The 22,231-nt window shown below is 37.5% G+C and overlaps 1 protein-coding gene across 1 annotated transcript in view; it reads right to left on the reverse strand.

Moving 5' to 3' along the window:
* Positions 1-22,231, reverse strand: part of htt (huntingtin) — a 395,162-nt gene that overhangs the window by 146,307 nt on the left and 226,624 nt on the right. Inside the window, exons 16-19 of the mRNA XM_067768365.1 lie at positions 12,097-12,942; positions 3,316-3,561; positions 2,831-3,150; positions 609-738 (exon numbers count right to left, since the gene is read on the reverse strand). Coding sequence (XP_067624466.1) covers positions 609-738; positions 2,831-3,150; positions 3,316-3,561; positions 12,097-12,942 — 1,542 coding nt within the window. The remainder of the gene's footprint in view (positions 1-608; positions 739-2,830; positions 3,151-3,315; positions 3,562-12,096; positions 12,943-22,231) is intronic.

The following is a 22,231-nucleotide window of genomic DNA, read 5'->3' on the forward strand; positions in this document are numbered from 1 at the left end:
AGCATTCTCACTATACAAGAAATATACTAGCTAACATACTTTGTGTCCTACTCACTTGTTAAATCGCAGTTTTGAACTGTGAGAAATTTTAGAAAAATTACCAACGAGTGGAAAAAATAAGTTCACTTGCTCAGTGTGAAAGCACCCTTAGCAAAAGCAAATGTCAAATTCTTCGTCTTACGCTTTGCTTGCAACAAAAGTTGGAAGATGGCTACTTTTTCATCTCAGAAGGCGCCATTGTCGCTCAATCTGACGTTCTCCATAAAAATACGTGCAATCTGCTCATAATCCACTAGATTGTATTAAACGCATCTATTTGCAAAAAACAGCTTTAAGGGCGTTACCAAGTTTTCAGTATAATCCACACACTTTCGAGATTAAACTCTAAAGGGACAAACTAGCCACGCTTATAAGCACAACTAGCTATATTAAATTTAAGAGGGAGCAATTATTAGAGGGAGCGTTTGATGTAGTGTTCTGAGTAGTGAATGATTTGAACTCATCAGTTCTTAGAGAAAAAAAGTAGAAATATAACGAAAAAGGAAGAAGGCAACAATGCAGAAGCATACAAGTGGCGCTCAAGTATGCCTGTACGACGATAAACTTACCTGACTCAACAACCACTTCTCGTCAATCATGTTTTTCTGCTGTTGTTGTTGTGGTTGTTGATGCTGTTGCTCCGCTAATGGTTGAGCAGCTACTTTGCATTCCTGAGTATCGAGCAACAACTGCTGCCAGCTGCTTAATAGCAATCAAGTGCAGTAAAAGTGCAAGCAGTAGGAATTATCAAAAAAAAAAAAGATCAAATAAGAAATAATAGATAAATGAAATTTCGAAAATAAAAAACTATACATATTACACAGTACAACAAGATTACACCTTTTTTTAACTGTTTTTGAGAAACGGGCAAATGTGTTTGAAAAACGTGTAAATGCGTTTGAGAAAAAGCGAATGACTTTGAGAAAATTAGAAATTTATTTGAAAAAGGTGAAACGTATTTCAGAAATGGAAAAATGTTTTTGAGAAATTTGAAGATGTATTAGATAAATGGACAATTGTAAAGCACAAATCAAAAACTTTAATAAAATACCTTAATAATCAAACACATTTGCCCTTATCTCAGATACAATTGCGCTTTTACCCAAGTTCAAGAAGTGGGCAACTCGAATACATTGGCATTTTTCTTAAGTTTATATGACCATTTCTCAAATGTATTTCGTCTTTCTCAAATGTATTTGGTCTTTCGCAAATGCTATTGCCCGTTTCTGAAACACTTTTTTTCTTTACTCAAACACGTCGAGGTCCTGGGTTCAAATTCCGGGCGAAACAACATCAAAAGTTTAGAAAAGCAGTTTTTTTTTTTCAATTAGACAAACAAATTGTCTAAATAAGCACGCGCTTTGGCTATAGTTTGGCAAACATTCCGATTGTGTTTCTGACATGGCAAGCTTCTCAGTGAAAACTCATCACTGCTGTTAAGTATTGACAACAATTAGTCGGCCAGTAAAGAATGAGTGTGGATCGATTGTTATACCGTTTGTAGTAAATGTGTGCATCTAAACCAGCGGTCGTCACCCCATAAGCGCTTTCACGCAATTGTTTTTGTAAAAGGCTTAAGCAAGCGCACCGCATAGGCAACCGCACCTCATATCCCCACGTGCACGCATTCTATCCTCTCGCTGACAAACGAACGTATTCTGCTGTGCCCATTAGGAACAAAACTGCTATAATTTCTTGTAAAATGGCTTTTGAAGTAATATTTTTGAGTATATTTTAGGTTCACCTGTACGAAAGCAATGAAGCTTTGTTTGATTTATTTAATTGAACGCATGTAGAAGTATTTTTAAATGCATTCAAGAAAACAATGCGATACGCTAATTTTGAAAGCTACCAAGTCCGACTGGGTTTGTGCACGTGCCAGCGCCATTCCTGCTCGCTGATTAGCTGTCGCTTTTTTTTTTTAACAAAATGAAAAATAGACATGCACTGACAAAAATTTATTTCGTCTCACTTGAACATAAAAATTGAATATGGAATATACATATTAGTGAAAAGTTTGAAGTACATGCATCCTTTGTTTCACCATTTTTAATCGGAAAAGATAATTTAAGATTATAACTCATTTATCTAATAGAATATAATAAATAATAGCCGTGTTTTTTACATGTATATACATACGACTACGTTTTCGCGTAAAAAAACGTGTATCCTTAATTAGATAATGCTTAGGAGACCCATATAGCGGCAACTAGCTACAGAACATGTTGTACCGAAAAGCGGAGACACAAACCTCTGTTGTCGATTGCGGTGAATAGTGGACACACACCATTTGTAAAAATTTATGTAGGGCGCGACAACCTCCGAAAAATGTTAGGCCGATCTTCTCTTCCAATTTATGTAGTGCTACGTTTTTTATATTTTTCTTACAAAAGGGCAGGACTGGACCTACATGTTTTATGCCGACTCCGAGCGGCATCTGCAAGGCAGACGAGTTTTCACTGAGAAGCTTTTCATGGCAGAAATACACTCGGAGTGTTTGTCAAATCTCTGCCCAGGGGCGATCCGGCGAGTTGAACCCAATACTTTCGGTGTGGTAAGCGGAGCATGCTACCACTACAACACGGTGGACGCTAACCAAGCACTTTTTAATACAAATTGTATAGAGACATTTGGTCTAAAAATTAGCTCATCGCTATGAACTGTGTCAGAACATATCATAATTTCTAAATTATAAGTTATGTTGCACAGTGTTATTGATTAAGTCTTCTGAATTAACATAAATAAATATTTAAATATAATCATAGTCAATACAAGTAGTAAAAGAACTTACAACTGAGACGATGATCTGCCTTGTGGCACCTCTTGTGGCAACTGATCCCCAACAAATTCTTCTAATTGCCTCAACAATTGCTGTTTTTCCAGAGGGGCAGCAACCGTTTCAATGCTGCATTGAAAAACAAGACGACGCACCAAACGCTCCAAGCGCACCAGAATTGCACGCGAATATTTGCAACGCGTATATAGACGTCGCAGTAGCTGCAAACTAAGTAAACTAAATTCCAGATAACATCCTTTAGGGCTAGTAGCCCCCTTTGCTGTCGTTGCTTTGCATAGGCGTAAGAGTAAAGGTGGAAGGGCGCGAATTGAACGCTGTTAAAGGAAAACGAGAGCAATAGAGAAGAAAAACATTTTTTAAATTATAAACAAGTATTACGTAACGGCTTAATTGCTGAGAACAAAGACAATGCAAAAGTGGAAAAAAAAAACAAAAAATCAAAAAATTACTACTAATAAACTGTTAAGTAGCATACGGACCTTGTTGAGCGAATTTGCATGTTGCAGCAAAGCATTCAACCATAAGGAGCCCAACTCGCCGCCAACGGATCCCTGTGCTGGTGCGTCATGATCCTTTGCTACAGCTGCTGTTGCTGCTATAGCTGCCACTTCACACAAATCGCTGACGAATTCAAAATTGCACGTAATTAGGAAATTCACTACAGTTGCACCGCCTGCATTCAACAGCTGCTTCACTTGTTGCACCGTCCAGTCGCGCGCATTGGGCTGTGTGAGTGTGAAATACGGATTAGCGAGTATGAGTTGAAAATAATTATTAGACCACAAATTGAATGAGATCGCGAAAAAGCGAATGTGCAAAAATTAGTAGATGAATGCAAAGCTTTTCACTCTTAGCAAGACACACGCACACACAAACATAAACAGAAATGGTGAGGTAAGTGAAATAATTGGAGCATAAACGCGCTACAGGAAAAAAAATTTTATCAAAAAGTATTCGCTTTGAATTAAGCGTTGTGTACTTGCGTGTATGACGAGAAGGATTGGTCAGTTAACTACGTTTTATTGCCCAAGTACATTCCAAGCTTTCGTTTCAGGATAACCACAAATAAGCGGCATTTCGAATGGCAGTAATGAGCGCACTGAGGCGGATGGAAGTAATGGTTCACATAGCCGCTTTCGTTGTCTGAAGCTTTGCTGCATAATGAAACGCATTTAAAGCCTAATTTAGACTTAATAAGAATAACTGTACTTTGGGATATCATAAATTGAAGAAAAAAAATATTGTAGAAGAATAGGTTCAGGCGAGAAAAAGAAGGAAAATAAAACAAGTAAGGAAGGCTAAGTTCGGGTGTAACCGAACATTACATGCTCAGCTGAGAGCGTTGGAGATAAAATATGGGAAAAACACCATGTAGAAAAATGAACCTAGGGTAACCCTGGAATGCGTCTGTATGACATGGGTATCAAATGGAAGGTATTAAAGAGTATTTTAAAAAGGGATTGGGCCTTAGTTCTATAGGTGCGCGCCATTTCGGGATATCGCCATAAAGGTGGACCAGGGTGACCCAGAACATCATCTGTCGGGTATCACTAATTTATTTATATATATGCAATACCACAAACAGTATCACTGCGAAGATTCAAAGGGCTTTTGATTTCGCCCTGCAGAACTTTTTCATTTTCTTCTACTTAATATGGTAGGTGTCACACCCATTTTACAAAGTTTTTTCTAAGTTTATATTTTGCGTCAATAAACAAGTCCAATTACCATGTTTCATTCCTTTTTTCATATCTGGTATTGAATTATGGCATTTTTTCATTTTTCGTAATTTTCGATATCGAAAAAGTGGGCGTGGTCAAGGTCGGATTTCGGCCATTTTTTATACCAAGATAAAGAGAGTTCAGATTAGTACGTGAGCTAAGTTTAGTAAAGATATATCGATTTTTGCTCAAGTTATCATGTTACCGGCCGAGCAGAAGGACAGACGGTCGACTGTGTATAACAACTGGGCGTGGCTTCAACCTATTTCGCACATTTTCACAGAAAATAGTTATCGTCATAGAATCTATGTCCCTACCAAAATTAAAATTTTTGTTCGACTTATGGTATTAAAAGTATTCTAGACAAATTAAATGAAAAAGGTCGAAGCCACGCCCATTTTGAAAATGTCTTTTATTTTTGTATTTTGTTGCACCATATCATTACTGGAGTTGAATTTTGACATAATTTACTTATATACTGTAAAGATATTAAATTTTTTGTTAAAATTTGACTTAAAAAAAAATTTTTTTTTAAGTGGGCGTGTTCGTCATCCGATTTTCCTAATTTTTATTTAGCACACATATAGTAATAGGAGTAATGTTCGTGCCAAACTTCATCATGATATCTTCAACAACTGCCAAATTACAGATTGCAAAACTTTTTAATTACCTTCTTTTAAAAGTGGGCGGTGCCACTCCCATTGTCCAAAATTTTACTAATTTTCTATTCTGCATCATAAGGTGAACCCATCTACCAAGTTACATCGCTTTATCCCTCTTTGGTAATGAATTATCGCACTTTTTCGGTTTTCGATATCGAAAAAGTGGGCGTGGTTATAGTCCGATTTCGTTCATTTTAAATAGCGATCTGAGATGAGTGCCCAGGAACCTACATACCAAATTTCATCAAGATACCTCAAAACTTACTCAAGTTATCGTGTTTACGGACAGACGGACGGAGATAGAAGTCTATATCTATCCCGATTAGTTTAGTTTATGCCGTTACGGATTACTGTTATGCGGACAAAATTAATATACTCTGTGAGCTCTTCTCAGCTGAATATAAAAACAACAAAACGATTCGTGTTAATATGGAATTACAAATGACTTTTTTTAGTCAAGGTATTGAATAAGGGTGCGTTTCCCTGGTCCTTGGCGCTCCAAATATAATAATTTATTTATTGGATTTGTTGGAAAGTGGCCCACGACTGGAGCAAATAAAACAGAATGGAAAGCCTTGAAATTTTAACAGTTTTTTACACAGTAGAATCTTTGCAATTTCACGAGACGCAACTGAGTCCAGAGTCTAGAAATATCATTGGTTCTGTTGGGCAATGTACTGTGAAGATCTGTAACTGAACAGCTGAGTTGTCGAAACTGTAATATGAACATAACCGCATATCTTGTGGTAACCAAAGGGAGCTCACTAGCGATTGGAATGTAGCATGACCTTATGATGACGAAGAGAAGGCGAAAGAGGAGTGTTTTGGTCGAAAAATTTACGCTTTCACCATTTTTTTTTTCGCAGGCTCGAAAATTATTTTTTTGGGTATGCGTAGTGGAACTTTTTTTCCTGAGCCCAAATCCTATCGAAAAATCGATGGCGCGATATCGGTTAATAAATCGACCCAGTCTAATATCCATATCTAAATAATGGGATATTTTTGGACGCGTATTAGCAGTCGACCCCACTTCTAGACAATTAGCCAAAAATTTTAGCATATTTGACTTTTACAAATGCCCGATAAAAATTAAAATAAAATATATCGAAAGTTTGGTATGAATTTTTTAGTTCGGTTTTATAATGTGCTTTTTTTTTTTTTTTTTTTTTTAATTTGTACGATTTTACCATGCATGGTCATAATTTGCCAATACCAGCATCCAGCTTTCTAACATCATTAGAGATGTTGCAGGTCTTTGCAGCTGGACGATTCACATAGTCCAATTGGGCGATTTTAATTTGTGGAGTCTGAATTTTTCCGAAATCTTTTTCCTCAACTCTGGCGTTAAGTGGGACATCCCGATTTTGTTTTGATGACATACAGAGAGCAGCGCACATATACATTTTCCTGTTTATCATCGACAGAACTAGGCTAGAACACTCAAGAAACTAAAATAAAGTCCTCTAGTGGAGGTCCAAGGAATCCAGCAGTTGCAATATGGTTTTACCAAAAAGAAGTTGCTATTATAGATTTTTGTTCCACGTTACAGACGAATAAATTATTTGTGCTATACACCAGGCTGGGGCCATACATAGAGATCGTGAATCTAGGGCATTGATCAGACAATTAAATTAGAGCGTTGGGCTCGTGAAATTTCTAAAAATGTGAGGCGTATCATAGCCTTATTAAGGTTCAGTTGATCTTATATATGACTATCAATAGAAATTTAACGCGTCCAACGCTTTTATTTGTCTGATCAACGCCCTAGATTAATGAGGAGTGTGATGACTTGTACCTAGTAGTTTAACTTAAACATTTTTTTTTTAATTATTTTATTTTCAAGTTTTTAGTCTTTATTTAATTGCATTTTAAATCTCATTCTATTTAGTTCATTTAGCGACTCATTTATAACTTGTTTGAAAAGTATGTGTCTAAAGGTATTTGTTTGTGTATGATGAACCAATGCAACCCTGGATCACTAAAGAACTAAAATCTTTGAAAAACAAAAAGTCACGTTACTTCAAATTATATAAGAAGAATGGGTTACATTCCGATTACGTTCGTTATGCTATTCTGCATCATAAGTATTTTGAACTTAATAAAAAGTGCTATAAAGCTTACGTCTGTAAAATTAAGAAGACAATTATAAGCAACCCGCGGTCGTTTTATGGTTTCGTAAATTCGAAACGTGGGGTAAGGGGTTTTCCTTCCGCAATGAAGTTTAATCTAGCGACAATCAAGAGATTGCGAATTTCTTCGCTCAATTTTTCAAATCTAATTATTCCGGCGATATTACTTTGCCACCTGGGAAATATTCTTATGAGCTGCATTCAAGTAATTCAATCCCTGCTCCACTCTTATTACCTGATGATGTTTTATTGTACCTAAAAATCCTAAAAGAATCTTTTACATACGGCGCTGATTTAATTCCCACATGCTTTCTTAAAAAATGTGCAGAATTCATCTACAAACCTCTTACTGATCTGCTTAACCTATCTTTGAAGCATGGAACTTTCCCGACGGCATGGAAGGAATCCTTTCTCATCCCTCTCCATAAATGTGGCATTAAGTCGTCCATTGAAAACTATCGTGGCATAGCTAGACTGTCCGCTATTCCAAAGTTGTTTGAAGCAATCGTTACAAATCACCTAACATTTTCGAATTCAATACTAATTGCAAGTTCTCAGCATGGGTTTTGTAAGGGCAAATCAACCATAACTAATTTACTTGAGTTCACAACTCATATTTCGAACGGGTTTAGAGAAAATCTTCACACCGACGTTATATACACCGATTTTAGTAAAGCATTCGATAAAGTATGCCACTCGTTACTTATATATAAACTCGACATGCCTGGGTTTCAACCTAATCTCACTCGTTGGATTTCCTCCTATCTCTGTGGCAGAACACAAAGAGTAATCTTTAAAAATATGTTTTCGAGTATCATTAGTGTCACCTCTGGTGTTCCTCAGGGCAGCCATCTTGGCCCGATTCTGTTTTTGCTATTTATAAACGATATCTCGACAACTATAAAATATTCTAAAATCTTGATGTATGCTGATGATGTAAAACTTTTTAAGACTTACGCGTCGATTGAAGAACGCTCTTTACTTCAGACGGATTTAAATTGCTTAGCTGCTTGGTGCAATGTGAACCACATGCCGCTTAATATTCAGAAATGTAAATTTATGTGTTTTTCGCGCAGGAGTTTACAACCAGCTTCTTACACAATTAACAAACAAAACCTTGAAAGTGTTAATGTTTTTGTAGACTTGGAAGTTACAATGAACTGCAAAATTAGCTTCAAAGCTCATATAAGTGTCACTGTCAATAGAGCTAAAGGTGTCTTAGCATTTGTGAAAAGGTGGTCAAGAGTTTAGCGACCCCTACGTTACGAAAACCCTCTTCACAACATTGGTTAGACCGATATTAGAGTATGGCTCAATAGTCTGGAATCCGCGTTTTCAAGTCCATACTGACAGGCTCGAATCAATACAAAAACAGTTTTTACTATTTGCCTTAAGGAATTTTCAATGGGATTCTTCATTTAATCTTCCACCTTATACTAATCGATTAAAACTTACCAACTCTTGCTAGTCGTAGAGAAATGCTTGGCGTAATATTTACTGAATGGATCGATTTCAAACCCATTTCTTCTGAACGGAGTGAACTTTAGTGTTCCCTGTCGTACTACGAGACACTTCAAACCTCTCCTTTTAAAACAATGTAGAACGAATTTCGGTGTCATTGGGCCACTTGAGGGCAGTGCGCTGCCACAACGTCCTTTTATTATTATATTATTATTATTACAAGGACTCTTTCCTGACAATTTATTACAATCTAAGTCCTCAATACATAATCATTCCAAAGACTTTACTCGACTCGGCGCCACTTATGCTTGTCTTTCCGCGAACTCCAAAGTATTTTGATGTCACTTCTACAGGGCTGTACGTAATATTTGTTCCAAATATGAGCCAAATCGGACAGCAAATACCAGTATTTTTAATATCTCAATCCTTGCGCCACCTGGCGGCGATTTTTTTTGTATATCGCTTTCTATTCATGTATGTATTCTGCATTCCAAATATTAACCGAAACGGACCACAAATTTTTTAAATATTTCGATCCATGCGCCACCTATCGGAGTTTTTTTTTTCTTCTTTTCTAGCCAGCCAGCCAGTTTAATAATAGCTGATTTATTTGCATTATTACATTCTTTAACGAGAAAGAAATTCATTTAACCATATCCGTCCGTCCGTACGTAAATACGATAACTTGAGTCAATTTTGGGGTATGTTAATGAAATCTGGTATGTAAGTTCCTGGCCACTCATTTCAGGTCGTTATTTAAAATTAACAAAATTAACGAAATCGGACTATAACCACACCCACTTTTTCGAAATCGAAAAACCGAAAAAGTGCGATAATTCCTTACCCCAGACGGATAAAGCGATGAAACTTGGTAGGTGGGTTGACCTTATGACGCAGAATAGAAAATTAGTAAAATTTTGAACAATGGGCGTGGCACCGCCCCCTTTTAGAAGAAAGTAATTTAAAAGTTTTGCAAGCTGTAATTTGGCAGCTGAGTATGTAATGTTCGGTTACACCCGAACTTAGTCTTCCTTAGTTGTTTTACTTGAACTTGTACTATCAGCAAATGAGTCCTTTGATTCTAAAGGTGCTTATGGCATAACCTCTTTTAACCACAGTCTGCTAGTTTATAACAAAATTAACACACATACAAATGTATGTGTATGTATATAAAAGAAAATTGTTTTACCAAAAGTCGGAAGTCTAGATGTGATGATAGTACTTAATTAACGAGAAAAATATGTTAGCTTATGTACTATAAGTAGAGTAAATAAATTGCCTCTCCCTCGCATATATTGAATCAAGTCGCCGCAACTCATTCTATATCCGATATTCCACTTGCACATACTCAACTTAAACGCTTACAAATCAGAAGCCACAAAATGTCAACTTTATTTTTGCACAGAAGTGTTTAAAACTTATTTGAATTAGTTGTTGCTACTCAGACGATGGCAGAGCATACATATTTATGTATGTTTTATATGTATATCAGTAAAGTCAAGTAAATCCTACTCAGTCGATAGGCGGAGTGCAGCACACATTTAGAAATTGGAATCTATTTAATGGATTGCATAACGCAGTACCAGCAACAAACAACCCCAAGAATATTTATGCACAAATACACTGCTGAGCAATTTTACAGCAGCAATAGATATGGAAACGGTTAGGTTTTCGGTTTATAAATGTAAGGAAGGTCGAATAACATGAGAAACAATATAGCAAACCATCTAATCAAACCAGCAATCAGTTCGTGAGTAGAGAACTCCTCAGAAAAGAAAACTGTCTCCCATAAAACTGCTTAGTGAATTCGCGCAAACTACTGGTATGACACGACAGCACGACAGCGACGAACTTTCTTTTTGTCCTACATTCATCTAAGCTTTGAATCTGTAAAATATACCTTTGTTCTAGCGGTGGAATAGTTCACAATGCATGAGTTGCATTCTGGAAAAGACAACTGACTAAAACTATTTTGGATAAAAGGGGAATAGAGACCATTTAGACGGCGTTGCAAAGAAAAATCTCTTTCATATTTTTATCTAGACTTTACTATTTTTCCGCACTTCGTTATTACTATCTCCTCCATTCCTTTAATTTATCTCCGACTAATTTTTATTATCAGAAACATTTCAATTTCGCTTTTATTCCCCCTCTGCTCTATCCTCACTTATTTCTACCCTACTCCCACCCCCATTTCCATTCCCACACCCAGCATCAATTCCCCTTCCCACTTCCATTATATATCACACTCCCATTCACAATCACAATGGCATTCCCACTCGCACTGTAAATTCTCACTCCCACTCATATCTTTCCTCCAATCCTTCATGGAGTAAGAAACAAACTTTTACTTGAAGTCACAGCCCTACTTCCGCTACTATGCCCTTTCTCAATATCACTCCACGGCATCACCCAGTCATACTCGTATTGCTCCTCCAACTCCCATTCTCATTCCAACTCACATTGCTCCGATAAGTTTTGTTTCAACTCCCGCTATCTTTCCCACTCTACGTTTCTAATGACACTACCACCCCCAATACTACTCGCAATCCCACTTCTATTCTCACTCCACCTCCCACTGCCACTCATGCTAATAATCACACTCCCACTTTCACTACCATTCTTCCTCCATCTCCCATTCCCCTTCCCACGCCCACCCTCAATTCCCCTTCCCACTCTCATTATATATCTCACTCCCATTCACAATCACAATCGCATTCCCACTCGCACCCTAATTCTCACTCCCACTCATATTTTCCCTCCAATCCTTCATGCAGTAAAAAACTAACTTTTACTTCAAGTCACAGAGCTACATCCGCTGCCCTTTCTCAGTATCATTCAATGCCCTCTCCCAGTCATATTCGTATTGCTCCTCCAACTCCCATTCTCATTCTAACTCACATTGCTCCGACAAGTTTTACCACTCCTAAGCTCACTCCAACTCCAACTCTGATTGAGACGTTCCTTGGCAACGAATTTTTTGAAGACTTTTGTGTTTTTATCCACCTGTCATCCACAATTTTGTGAACATTATTAAAATATTGGGAACCTTGCATAAAAATTGTGCGTACTCCTCAATATATCATGCTGCTATTATAGCGCACAAAACTGTTTTATTCAGAGTACTTCCACAACAATTTTACCAGAGCTCAAATAAGCATTGGTTGGTTGCACCCGGCACACCTAAATACATACCTACATGTATACATTCATACATACGCATATACACACATACATACATTAATACATTTAGTGACAGTTGTCATCAGTCTCAGTTTGCCACTTACTTTTTCCTGGAAAATTTCACTCAGAAGTGTTCTCTGCATGCTGGCGTACCACTTCACTCGTTCTTTATTTGTTGTCATTTGCAGCTCATATTGTTGTTGTTGTTGTGGTACACGTGCTTTTTGTTTTTGTTGCTCGAGCAATTGCAACATCACCACCGGATCTAACAATTTCATGGCCGACAAAAGTTTCAAGACTTCCAACTGTAGCTGCATTGCCAGGGTCGACGGTACTACAGCACCATCGCCACCAAATAAAAATCCATCCTCCTCACCACCGCTACTTGTTACAAAATTGCAGTATTTATCGAGCAATGACGATTCGGCAAGTACTAAACGAAAAACTGATTGTAGAGCATCTTTATGCTTAGAACGACAACAGACCACATGCAAAGCGTCTACGAAACGGCACACCAACTGACAGTAGGCCACATTGCCATAGCCACTTGAGGCAGCCGTAGTTGTAGTTGTTACTTTGGTGGGAGTGGCTGTGGAGCTGATGATGACATCAAGGCAATTCTCCAGCTTTTCGCATAAAACTTTTGCGAAATAGTTAATTTCACTTATGCTGCCACTCGACGCTGAAGCTGAGGTTGAGACGGGCCCAGAGGTTGAGGAGGCAAGCGCTGCTGCTGCTGTAGAAGTCGAAGGGCCTTCTAGTAGCCAATGTGTTGTCGTTGTGCGTTGTTGCTGTTGCAGTTGGTTTCTGTGGCGCTCGCGCTCCTCCACTGCCGGATGGTTTTTCAAATAAAGTTTGATATGATTTACTAAATAAATTTCCTCAGTTTTAAGAATTACATTTGCAAGGATGATCGTTGCATACGCCAAAGCGGAAAAGTTCTCAACATTCTTTTTTTTTTTTGCATTTGATTAATTTTTATATGTACGTGATGTGTATGTGTGGGTTACGTTTGAGTGGCCACAGTTCATGCATACATTCATACAAATTAGTTAAATTGTTGTCACCATCATTATAATCATAGGACATTGTTGTTGCCACGTTTTTGTAGTTAGTGCCGCCGTATTTGTTCATTGTTGACGTTGATTGCGATGTTTGGTTGTATGCGAATATGCAGAGATAGGAAAGGCACCGAGAAAGAAATGGAACATAAATAAAATAAATTTTGATAACTTTTAATGAATTTGTTTAACAGAATTTACTTATTTCTAACAGGGTTGCGTGATTCTAAATCCTTTTTGATTTAAAATCCAACTTCAATTCAAAGATACTTTCCATTTTTTGTTTGATTTGGCATCCAAAGAAAAAATATATATATTTTTTTTATTTGATTCTTCAGACGAAACAAAGATAGTTTTTATTTGTGAATTGGTTTCTCAGCCAAATCAAAGATACTTTTTACACCTTTCATTCAAATGGTGCATTAAGTTTGGTCCGAATCTCAAAACTGTAAGTCCCTAAAGGAGAAGAGATAGACCCACGGATAAAGATAGGAAAATGATCATGATGATGATGTGATTGTATTTAACCATAAGCCGGTATATGTATATTGGTTTCTGATTAGAATTGTGTTGAAACCGACCGGATAGGACCACTATGGCAAATATTCCTTGGCGAGCTCTCTGGCCTCTGATCCCCCTAATCAAAAAAAGCTTTAGACGCTTACGAGAAAGATTATGCTCCACAACTTGGCTACTTTTTACTCCTTTAATGCAAATGGTACATTAAGTATGGCAAATATTCCTTGGCGAGCTCTCTGGCCTCTAATCCCCCTATCCAAAAAAAATCTTTAGATGCTCACGAACCGATTATGCTCCACAGCTTGGCAAGTCTGATCAGGATTAGGTAAAAATTCGATTGAGCCTGAGACTTTGCGAGAATATCGGCTTTCAAAATACAAGAACTCGCCATTTCCGTACTACGCAAAAAATCTCCTGTTTTTTTTTATGAAGTTGCGAAAACGGGTTTCACCCCATTAAATATCTCCTATCACCCTAACTCCCCGCCTAATAGTGAGGTATTCGCGCATTTATTCGAGAAATAGAGCTTAATTAATATTCGTTCTCAAATTGAGTATGACATATTTAAAAGAAATCAAGACTGAAGTTCCTTACTTTCCAAATATTGACAGACTGGATATCTGCTATAGCTTGAGGTTGAGTTTTAAACTCTTGGTTCTATACCTCCATCTGCCTCCAACGTTATACGTGACCTGTATAACTATTTTTAATGGAAAGCAACATAAACTGAAAACTTCTCGTCTTACACATACTCTATTGAACAAAATTATTCATTTATATACGAGATGCCATAACTCATCATATGGCGCAGTAGGAGACTGTCGAAAAGAACAAAATTCTGTTCGTATGCCCAGTTGAAGCGTCCCAATTTCTACTAAGAGGATACCGTTTTTTACCAGAAAAAATGCTTCGGAAAGAACTGGGGATTAGTGTCGTACATTATACGTAGAATGAGCAATACATTCATAATACTAAAGAATTCCAGTGTAGTCCGGTGTATGCCGCTGGACAAAAAGAGCATGTCCTCAAGTCGCTTACCAGCAGAACCTCGGAAAATAATAAATAAATGTTGCTAATAACTTACAAAACAATTCGCTGGTCGCTCACTTGCTACGAGCCGCCTGTTTGGTGCCTCACTTAAATAGCAAAGTCCTGCTTTACTCAGCCATCATAAACCCCATTTGGACATATGGATTACAACTGTGAGGAACTGCAGCAAACTCAAAAATAGAAATTCTCCAAAGATTCCAATCGAAACCCCTTAGAATGATGATAAACGCACCCTACTATGTGAGCTACGCTGGGTTCTAAAGGTTCCAATAATTGCTTAAGAAATCAAAAAGTATGCTATTTCATACAACACGAGGCTTCTAACTCACCCCAACCCATTCATTCTAGCCCTGTCAGCAAGACCAACTAATTTCACGCGCCTGAAAAGAAAGTCAATCACAGATCTTCAACACTGATGAATTCTTAAAAAAAATTGATGCACTATTGAGCAATCCATCCTGCCCATCAAGTTTATTAAGTTTAATTAATTATGAATTACTATTAAAAAACCACAAATTTGATAGATGTATTCTATGTATACAGTTGGCAAAATATATTGGATGCTAAAAAAACTTAAAAAACACACATTGGAAATAACTTCAGGTGTTCCAAATACATATATAATTTTTATATATAAAAAATCACGTGTCACATTGTTTGTCCGCGATGGACTCCTAAACTACTGAACCGATTTTGAATTTGTTTTGCACCCCGTGTGTAGTTTGATCTAACTTGAAATATAGGGTAGGTTATATCTCAGTTTATAGACGCAGTATTAATTTATTGCAATTTTTTTAATATGTTTATACGTAATTATAAAATGTTACGCATACGCACCGGCACTCATATTTTCAGGTGGGATATACTTCCCTGTAATTGGTTGGTGTTTAATTAAACAACGTGCTTATCAATAAAAAATATTATAGCGAACGATATCAAGTATGGTGATGACCAGGAGCGCCGAGAGGGGGGGGGGGTCATAGGGGGGATTACCCCCGGGCCCGGGATTTCTGAGGAGGCCGGCGATTTAGTAAGAAATTGTTTTTAATTCAAGAGAGTCTTTAGTTGGTCCATGTGCAATAGGCCGGGTCGATTTGTGGGGAGGCAAAAAAATCGCCCATTGCTCTGTGAAAATCATATTCTAGGGATCAAAATAAGAAACTTTGCCGAAGGAACCATACCCCTAAAACGAATTCTGATGTACCCCCGTTTGGGTCGTAGGGGCAAATTTCGAAAAATCCCACTTTGAAATGCCTATGTAGAGGATTAATTTCATACCCCTGAGTGACTGGGATCTCGAGATATAGGCCAAAACGTGGGCCCGTGAATGCCTAGACAGTGTTTCTACAATCTGGATATCAAATGAAAGCTGTTGATGAGTGCTTTAGTACAGAGTAATATATTATACCGCTGGGTGACTAGGGTCTCGAGATATAGGCCAAAACGTGGACCCGGATACCCCTAGAATGCGTGGGTTATATGGATATCAAATGAAAGCTGTTGCTGAGAGCTCTAAAGCAGTTTTCATTGTGATATTCGATTTAGTCGTATCAACCTGGCAAAACTGATAACTGGGATTAGGACTAGGACTGAGACTCGGAATGGGACTGGGACTGGAACAAAGAGGGAAGGAGACTGAGAAAGAGATAGAGTGAGACCAATATAGAGATAGATGAAGCGAAAAAGACGGAGTGAATAAAAGGATTAAGAAAAAGTGAAGAGGGGGGAGGCAGAGTTAGACGGAAAAAGCTTATTAAAATGTATGCAGATATACCAAATTTAGGGCAGAACAATGTCTGCCGAGTCTGTTAGTGATAAATAAAATTCCACTATAGTCTATAAATTTTCGTAATATGTTTGAGGTAAATTAAAAAAATTGTAAATGGTTTTTTATTTGCAAAATAAGAACGCCGTTAAAACTATTTTCAATAAGGAAATCTACTTTTTGTTCTTTTAAGAACCCATGAAAGATGCAAACTCTACATTCCGCACTGTTTGAGAACCTCTTTTTCAAGTTTTTATATGTGTTTTACACCAACTCCAAACGATATCTGGCAAATGAATTTTTGGAGGGAATATTTTCATGACACTTTCTGAGCTGGCCAAACCACTGCCAATGAGTAACCCCCGATTAAATAAAGGTTTGAAATAGGTTATTATGAATAAAGGGATATGAAGTCAGATGGTGAATTATTATAAGTCCAAACAATTTTATATGTATATGCAATAAAACTTATAATAAGGTTATACTATGGTACATCAATCCTTATTCAGGCTCGTTATTATAAGAGCTTACATAAGCCTGATTTTGGGTCGGCTATATATAAGCCTTATATAAAAGATTAGGTCCTTTTTTTCCATGTAAGTAAGCCTTATTTTTTTGGTCCATAAGACTTATAATAAAGTTGTTATGTTCTACCTTATGGCTTATAATAATTCCTTACGTAAGTTTTACTTTATATGAGCTAAAAGCAATACACACTAGAGATATACGCCGCCGACGTGGTTATCATCCGATTTCGCTCATTTTCAATACCAATCTATTCTGGGCCCAGATAAGCTCGTGTACCACATTTGGTGAAGATATCTCAATATTTACTCAAGTTATCGTGATAACGGACGGATGGACGAACGGACGAACGGACATGGCTCAATCAATTTTGTTTTCGATACTGATGATTTATATATATGGAAGTCTATATCTATCTCGATTCCTTTATACCTGTACAACCAACCGTTATCCAATCAAAGTAAATATACTCTGTGTGCAAAGCACGCAGAGTATAAAAATACATTTTATTTTTGGATTCGTGATTCATTCAAATAAAAATCACGCAACCCTGATTTCTAAGCATACTTGTTCACATTTCAGCATTGACTACGTAACATGACAAAATCGTTTTTTTATGTGAAAACAACTACAGGGCACCTCCAAAAATTACGATTTACTCTATAAAGGTCACAACTAGAATATATCCATAGATAGGGACACGAATACAAAGTATCGTTACGATACCCATTACAGGTATCGGCTCTTTAATAAACTGGTGCCCCATAGTTTCGAATCAGAAAGACTCGATGCTCAAAGTATCGGTTCTAAATTTATAGCACAAAATGGGTGGTACAATAATGCAGTACAATAGTTTCACCTTAAAATAGGCGAATGTCAAGATCCAGTTACAGGTTGGGGTTCACTATCAAATTCTAAAGTGAAAATACTTTGTGAGATTTTCATGGAGATCGGGGGCACGCCAGCCACTGCTGAAGGGCCGTTTTACTATTTAAAAAGTATAAATTAGGTGTCTTGCTGTCCCACCACGGTCACGGAACTTCGGTATGGCTTTTAACAAAATTATAAATTATCATAACCAAATAAACAGGCTTTCGAGAATATCGCTATAGAATAATTTTCATCAAAAGGGCACATATTCATATCTTTATACTCAGCGTGCTTTGCACACAGAGTATATTAACTTTGATTGGATAACGGTTGGTTGTACAGGTATAAAGGAATCGAGATATATATAGACTTCCATATATCAAAATCATCGGTATTGAAAAAAATTTGATTGAGCCATGTCCGTCCGTCCGTCCGTCCGTCCGTCCGTCTGTCCGTTAACACGATAAATGGAGTAAATATTGAGATATCTTCACCAAATTTGGCACACGAGCTTATCTGGGCCCAGAATAGATTGGTGTTGAAAATGAGCGAAATCGGCTGATAACCACGCCCACTTTATATATATAACATTTTGGAAAACACAAAAAACCTGGTTATTTAGTAAATAATACACCTAGAATGCTGAAATTTGACATGTGGACTGATATTGAGGATCTTGATAAAAATTTGAAAAAAAAAAAATTTAAATGGGCGTGGCACCGCCCAGAAAATCAATTTTACAAATACTACTAATCATAAATCAAAAATCGTTACACCTATCGTAACAAAATTCGGCCGAGAGGTTGCCTTTACTATAAGGAATGCTTTGAAGAAAAATTTACGAAATCGGTTAAAGACCACACCCACTTTTATATAAAAGATTTTTAAAAGGGTCGTGGACGAATAAAATAAGTAATATCTTTTCAAAAAAGAGCTTTATAACAATGGCATTTAATTTCCCAAGTGGATTTATAACAATAAATAGGAAAAACTTCAACTTTTAGAAAATGGGCGTGGCACCGCCCCTTTTATAACTAAGCAATTTTCTATGTTTCGGAAGCCATAACTCGAGGAAAAATTAACGGATCTTAATAAAATTTGGTACACAAATTTTCCCTATAGCAAGACATATTTCTAGAAAATATGGACGAGATCGGTTAAGGACCACGCCCGCTTTTATATAAAAGATTTTTAAACGGGTCGTAGCCGAAAATAATAAGCTTAGAGAAAAACAGTTTTGTATCAATAGAATTTTACTTTCTAAATTGAATAACATTAAAGTGAAAAATACTTAAATTTGAAACAAGTAAGGAAGGTTAAGCTCGGGTGTACCCGAACATTACATACTCAGTTGAGAGCTATGGTAACAACATAAGGGAAAATAACCATGTAGGAAAATGAACCGAGGGAAACCCTGGAATGTGTTTGTATGGCATGTGTATCAAATGAAAGGCATTTTATGAGGGAGTGGGCCATGGTTCTATAGGTGGACGACTTTTCCAGATATCGCCATAAAGGTGGACCAGGGGTGACTCTAGAAAGTGTTTGTACGATATTGGTATCAAATTAAAGGTATTAATGAGAGCTTTAAAAGGGAGTGGTGGTAGTTGTATATGTGAAGGCGTTTTCCAGATATCGACCAAAATGTGGACCAGGGTGACCCAGAACATCATCTGTTGGATACCGCTAATTTATTTATATATGTAATACCTGCCAAGATTTCAAGGGTTCTTTATTTCGCCCTGCAGAACTTTTTCATTTTCTTCTACTTAATATGATAGGTGTCACACCCATTTTACAAAGTTTTTTCTAGAGTTATATTTCGCGTCAATAAACCAATCCAATTACCATGTTTCATCCCTCTTTTCGTATTTGGTATAGAACTATGGCATTTTTTTTTTTCATTTTTCGTAATTTTCGATATCGAAAAAGTGGCCGTGGTCATAGTCGGATTTCGTTCATTTTTTATACCAAGATAAAGTGAGTTCAGATAAGTACGTGAACTAAGTTCAGTAAAGATATGTCGATTTTTGCTCAAGTTATCATGTTATCGGCCATGCGGAAGGACAGACGGACGACTGTGTATAAAAACTGGGCGTGGCTTCAACCGATTTCGCCCTTTTTCACAGAAAACAGTTAGCGTCATAATATCTATTCCCCTACCAAATTTCAAAAGGATTGGTAAATTTTTGTTAGACTTATGACATTAAAAGTATCCTAGACAAATTAAATGAAAAAGGGCGGAGCCACGCCCATTTTGAAATTTTCTTTTATTTTTGTATTTTGTTGCACCGTATCATTACTGTAGTTAAATGTTGCCATAATTTACTTATATACTGTAAAGATATTAAATTTTTTGTTAAAATTTTACTTTAAAAAAAAATTTTTTTAAAAGTGGGCTTCGTCCTTCTCCGATTTTGCTAATTTTTATTAAGCATACATATAGTAATAAGAGTAACGTTCCTGCCGAATTTCATCATGATATCTTCAACGACTGCCAAATTACAGCTTGCAAAAGATTTAAATTCCCTTCTTTTAAAAGTTGGCGGTGCCACGCCCATTGTCCAAGATTTTACTAGTTTTCTATTCTGTGTCATAAGGTCAACCCATCTACCAAGCTTCATCGTTTTAGCTTTCTTTGGTAATGAATTATCGCACTTTTTCGGTTTTTCGAAATTTTCGATATCGAAAAAGTGGGCGTGGTTATGGTCCGATTTCGTTCATTTTAAATAGCGATCTGAGATGAGTGCTCAGGAACTTACATACCAAATTTCATCAAGATACCTCAAAATTTACTCAAGTTATCGTGTTAACGGACGGACGGACGGACGGACGGACGGACATGGTTCAATCAAATTTTTTTTCGATCCTGATTATTTTGATATATGGAAGTCTTTATATATCTCGATTCCTTTATACCTGTACAACCAACCGTTATCCAATCAAACTTAATATACTCTGTGAGCTCTACTCAACTGAGTATAAAAAATGGGTGTGGCACCGCCCCTTTTTTATCTAAGCAATTTTCAATGTTTCGGGAGCCATAACTCGAAGAAAAATTTACATATCGTAACAAAATTGGATACACATATTTTCCTTATAGCAGAAAATATTTCTAGTAAAAATGGACCGGATCGGTTAAAGACCACGGCAACTTAGATATAAAACTAGTTTAAAAGGTTTTAAAGGGTCGTAGACTAGAATACTTACTTACTTAATTGGCGCTTAACCGTCTAAACGGTTATGGCCGTCCAACAAGGCGCGCCAGTCGCTCCTTCGCTCCGCCAACCGGCGCCAATTGGTCACACCAAGGGAGTTTAAATCGTTTTCCACCTGGTCCTTCCAACGGAGTGGGGGCCGCCCTCTACCTCTGCTTCCATAGGCGGGTTCCGATAGAAACACTTTCTTGGCCGGAGCATCATCTTTCATTCGCATAACATGGCCTAGCCAGCGCAGCCGCTGCGTTTTAATTCGCTGGACTATGTTGATGTCTGCGTATAGCTCGTACAGCTCATCATTAAATCTTCTTCGGTACTCGCCATCGCCAACGCGTAGAGGTCCATAAATCTTTCGAAGAACTTTTCTCTCGAACACTCCCAAAGCCGCTTCATCTGCTGTTGTCATGGTCCATGCTTCTGCCCCATATAGCAGGACGGGTACGATAAGTGACTTGTAGAGTATGATTTTCGTTCGCCGAGAGAGGACTTTACTTTTCAATTGCCTACCTAGTCCAAAGTAGCATTTATTGGCAAGATTGATTCTTCGCTGGATTTCAGTGCTGATGTTGTTGCTAATGTTGATGCTGGTTCCCAAATAAACAAAGTCTTTTACTATTTCGAAATTATGGCTGCCAACAGTAGCGTGGTTGCCAAGGCGCATATGCGCTGACTCTTTGCTCGATGACAGCAGGTACTTCGTTTTGTCCTCATTCACCATCAAACCCATCTTTACCGCTTCTTTTTCCAGCTTGGAGTAAGCAGAACTAACAGCGCGGGTGTTTAGGCCGATGATATCAATGTCATCAGCATATGCCAGTAATTGCACGCTTTTATAGTATATTGTTCCAGTGCGGTTAAGTTCTGCAGCTAGTATAATTTTCTCCAGCATCAAATTAAAGAAATCGCACGATAGGGGGTCACCCTGTCTGAAACCTCGTTTAGTTTCGAACGGCTCGGAGAGGTCCTTCCCAATTCTGACTGAGCTGATGGTGTTGCTTAACGTCATTTTGCACAGCCGTATAAGTTTTGCGGGGAAACCAAATTCAGACATAGCGGCATATAGGCAGCTCCTTTTCGTGCTGTCGAAGGCGGCTTTAAAGTCGACGAAGAGGTGATGTGTGTCGATTCTCTTTTCACGGGTTTTTTCCAAGATTTGGCGCATTGTGAAAATCTGGTCGATGGTAGATTTACCAGGTCTGAAGCCGCACTGATAAGGTCCAATCAGCCGGTT

The sequence above is a fragment of the Eurosta solidaginis genome, chromosome 1, assembly GCF_040869045.1.
Source record: "Eurosta solidaginis isolate ZX-2024a chromosome 1, ASM4086904v1, whole genome shotgun sequence".
NCBI lineage: Eukaryota > Metazoa > Arthropoda > Insecta > Diptera > Tephritidae > Eurosta > Eurosta solidaginis.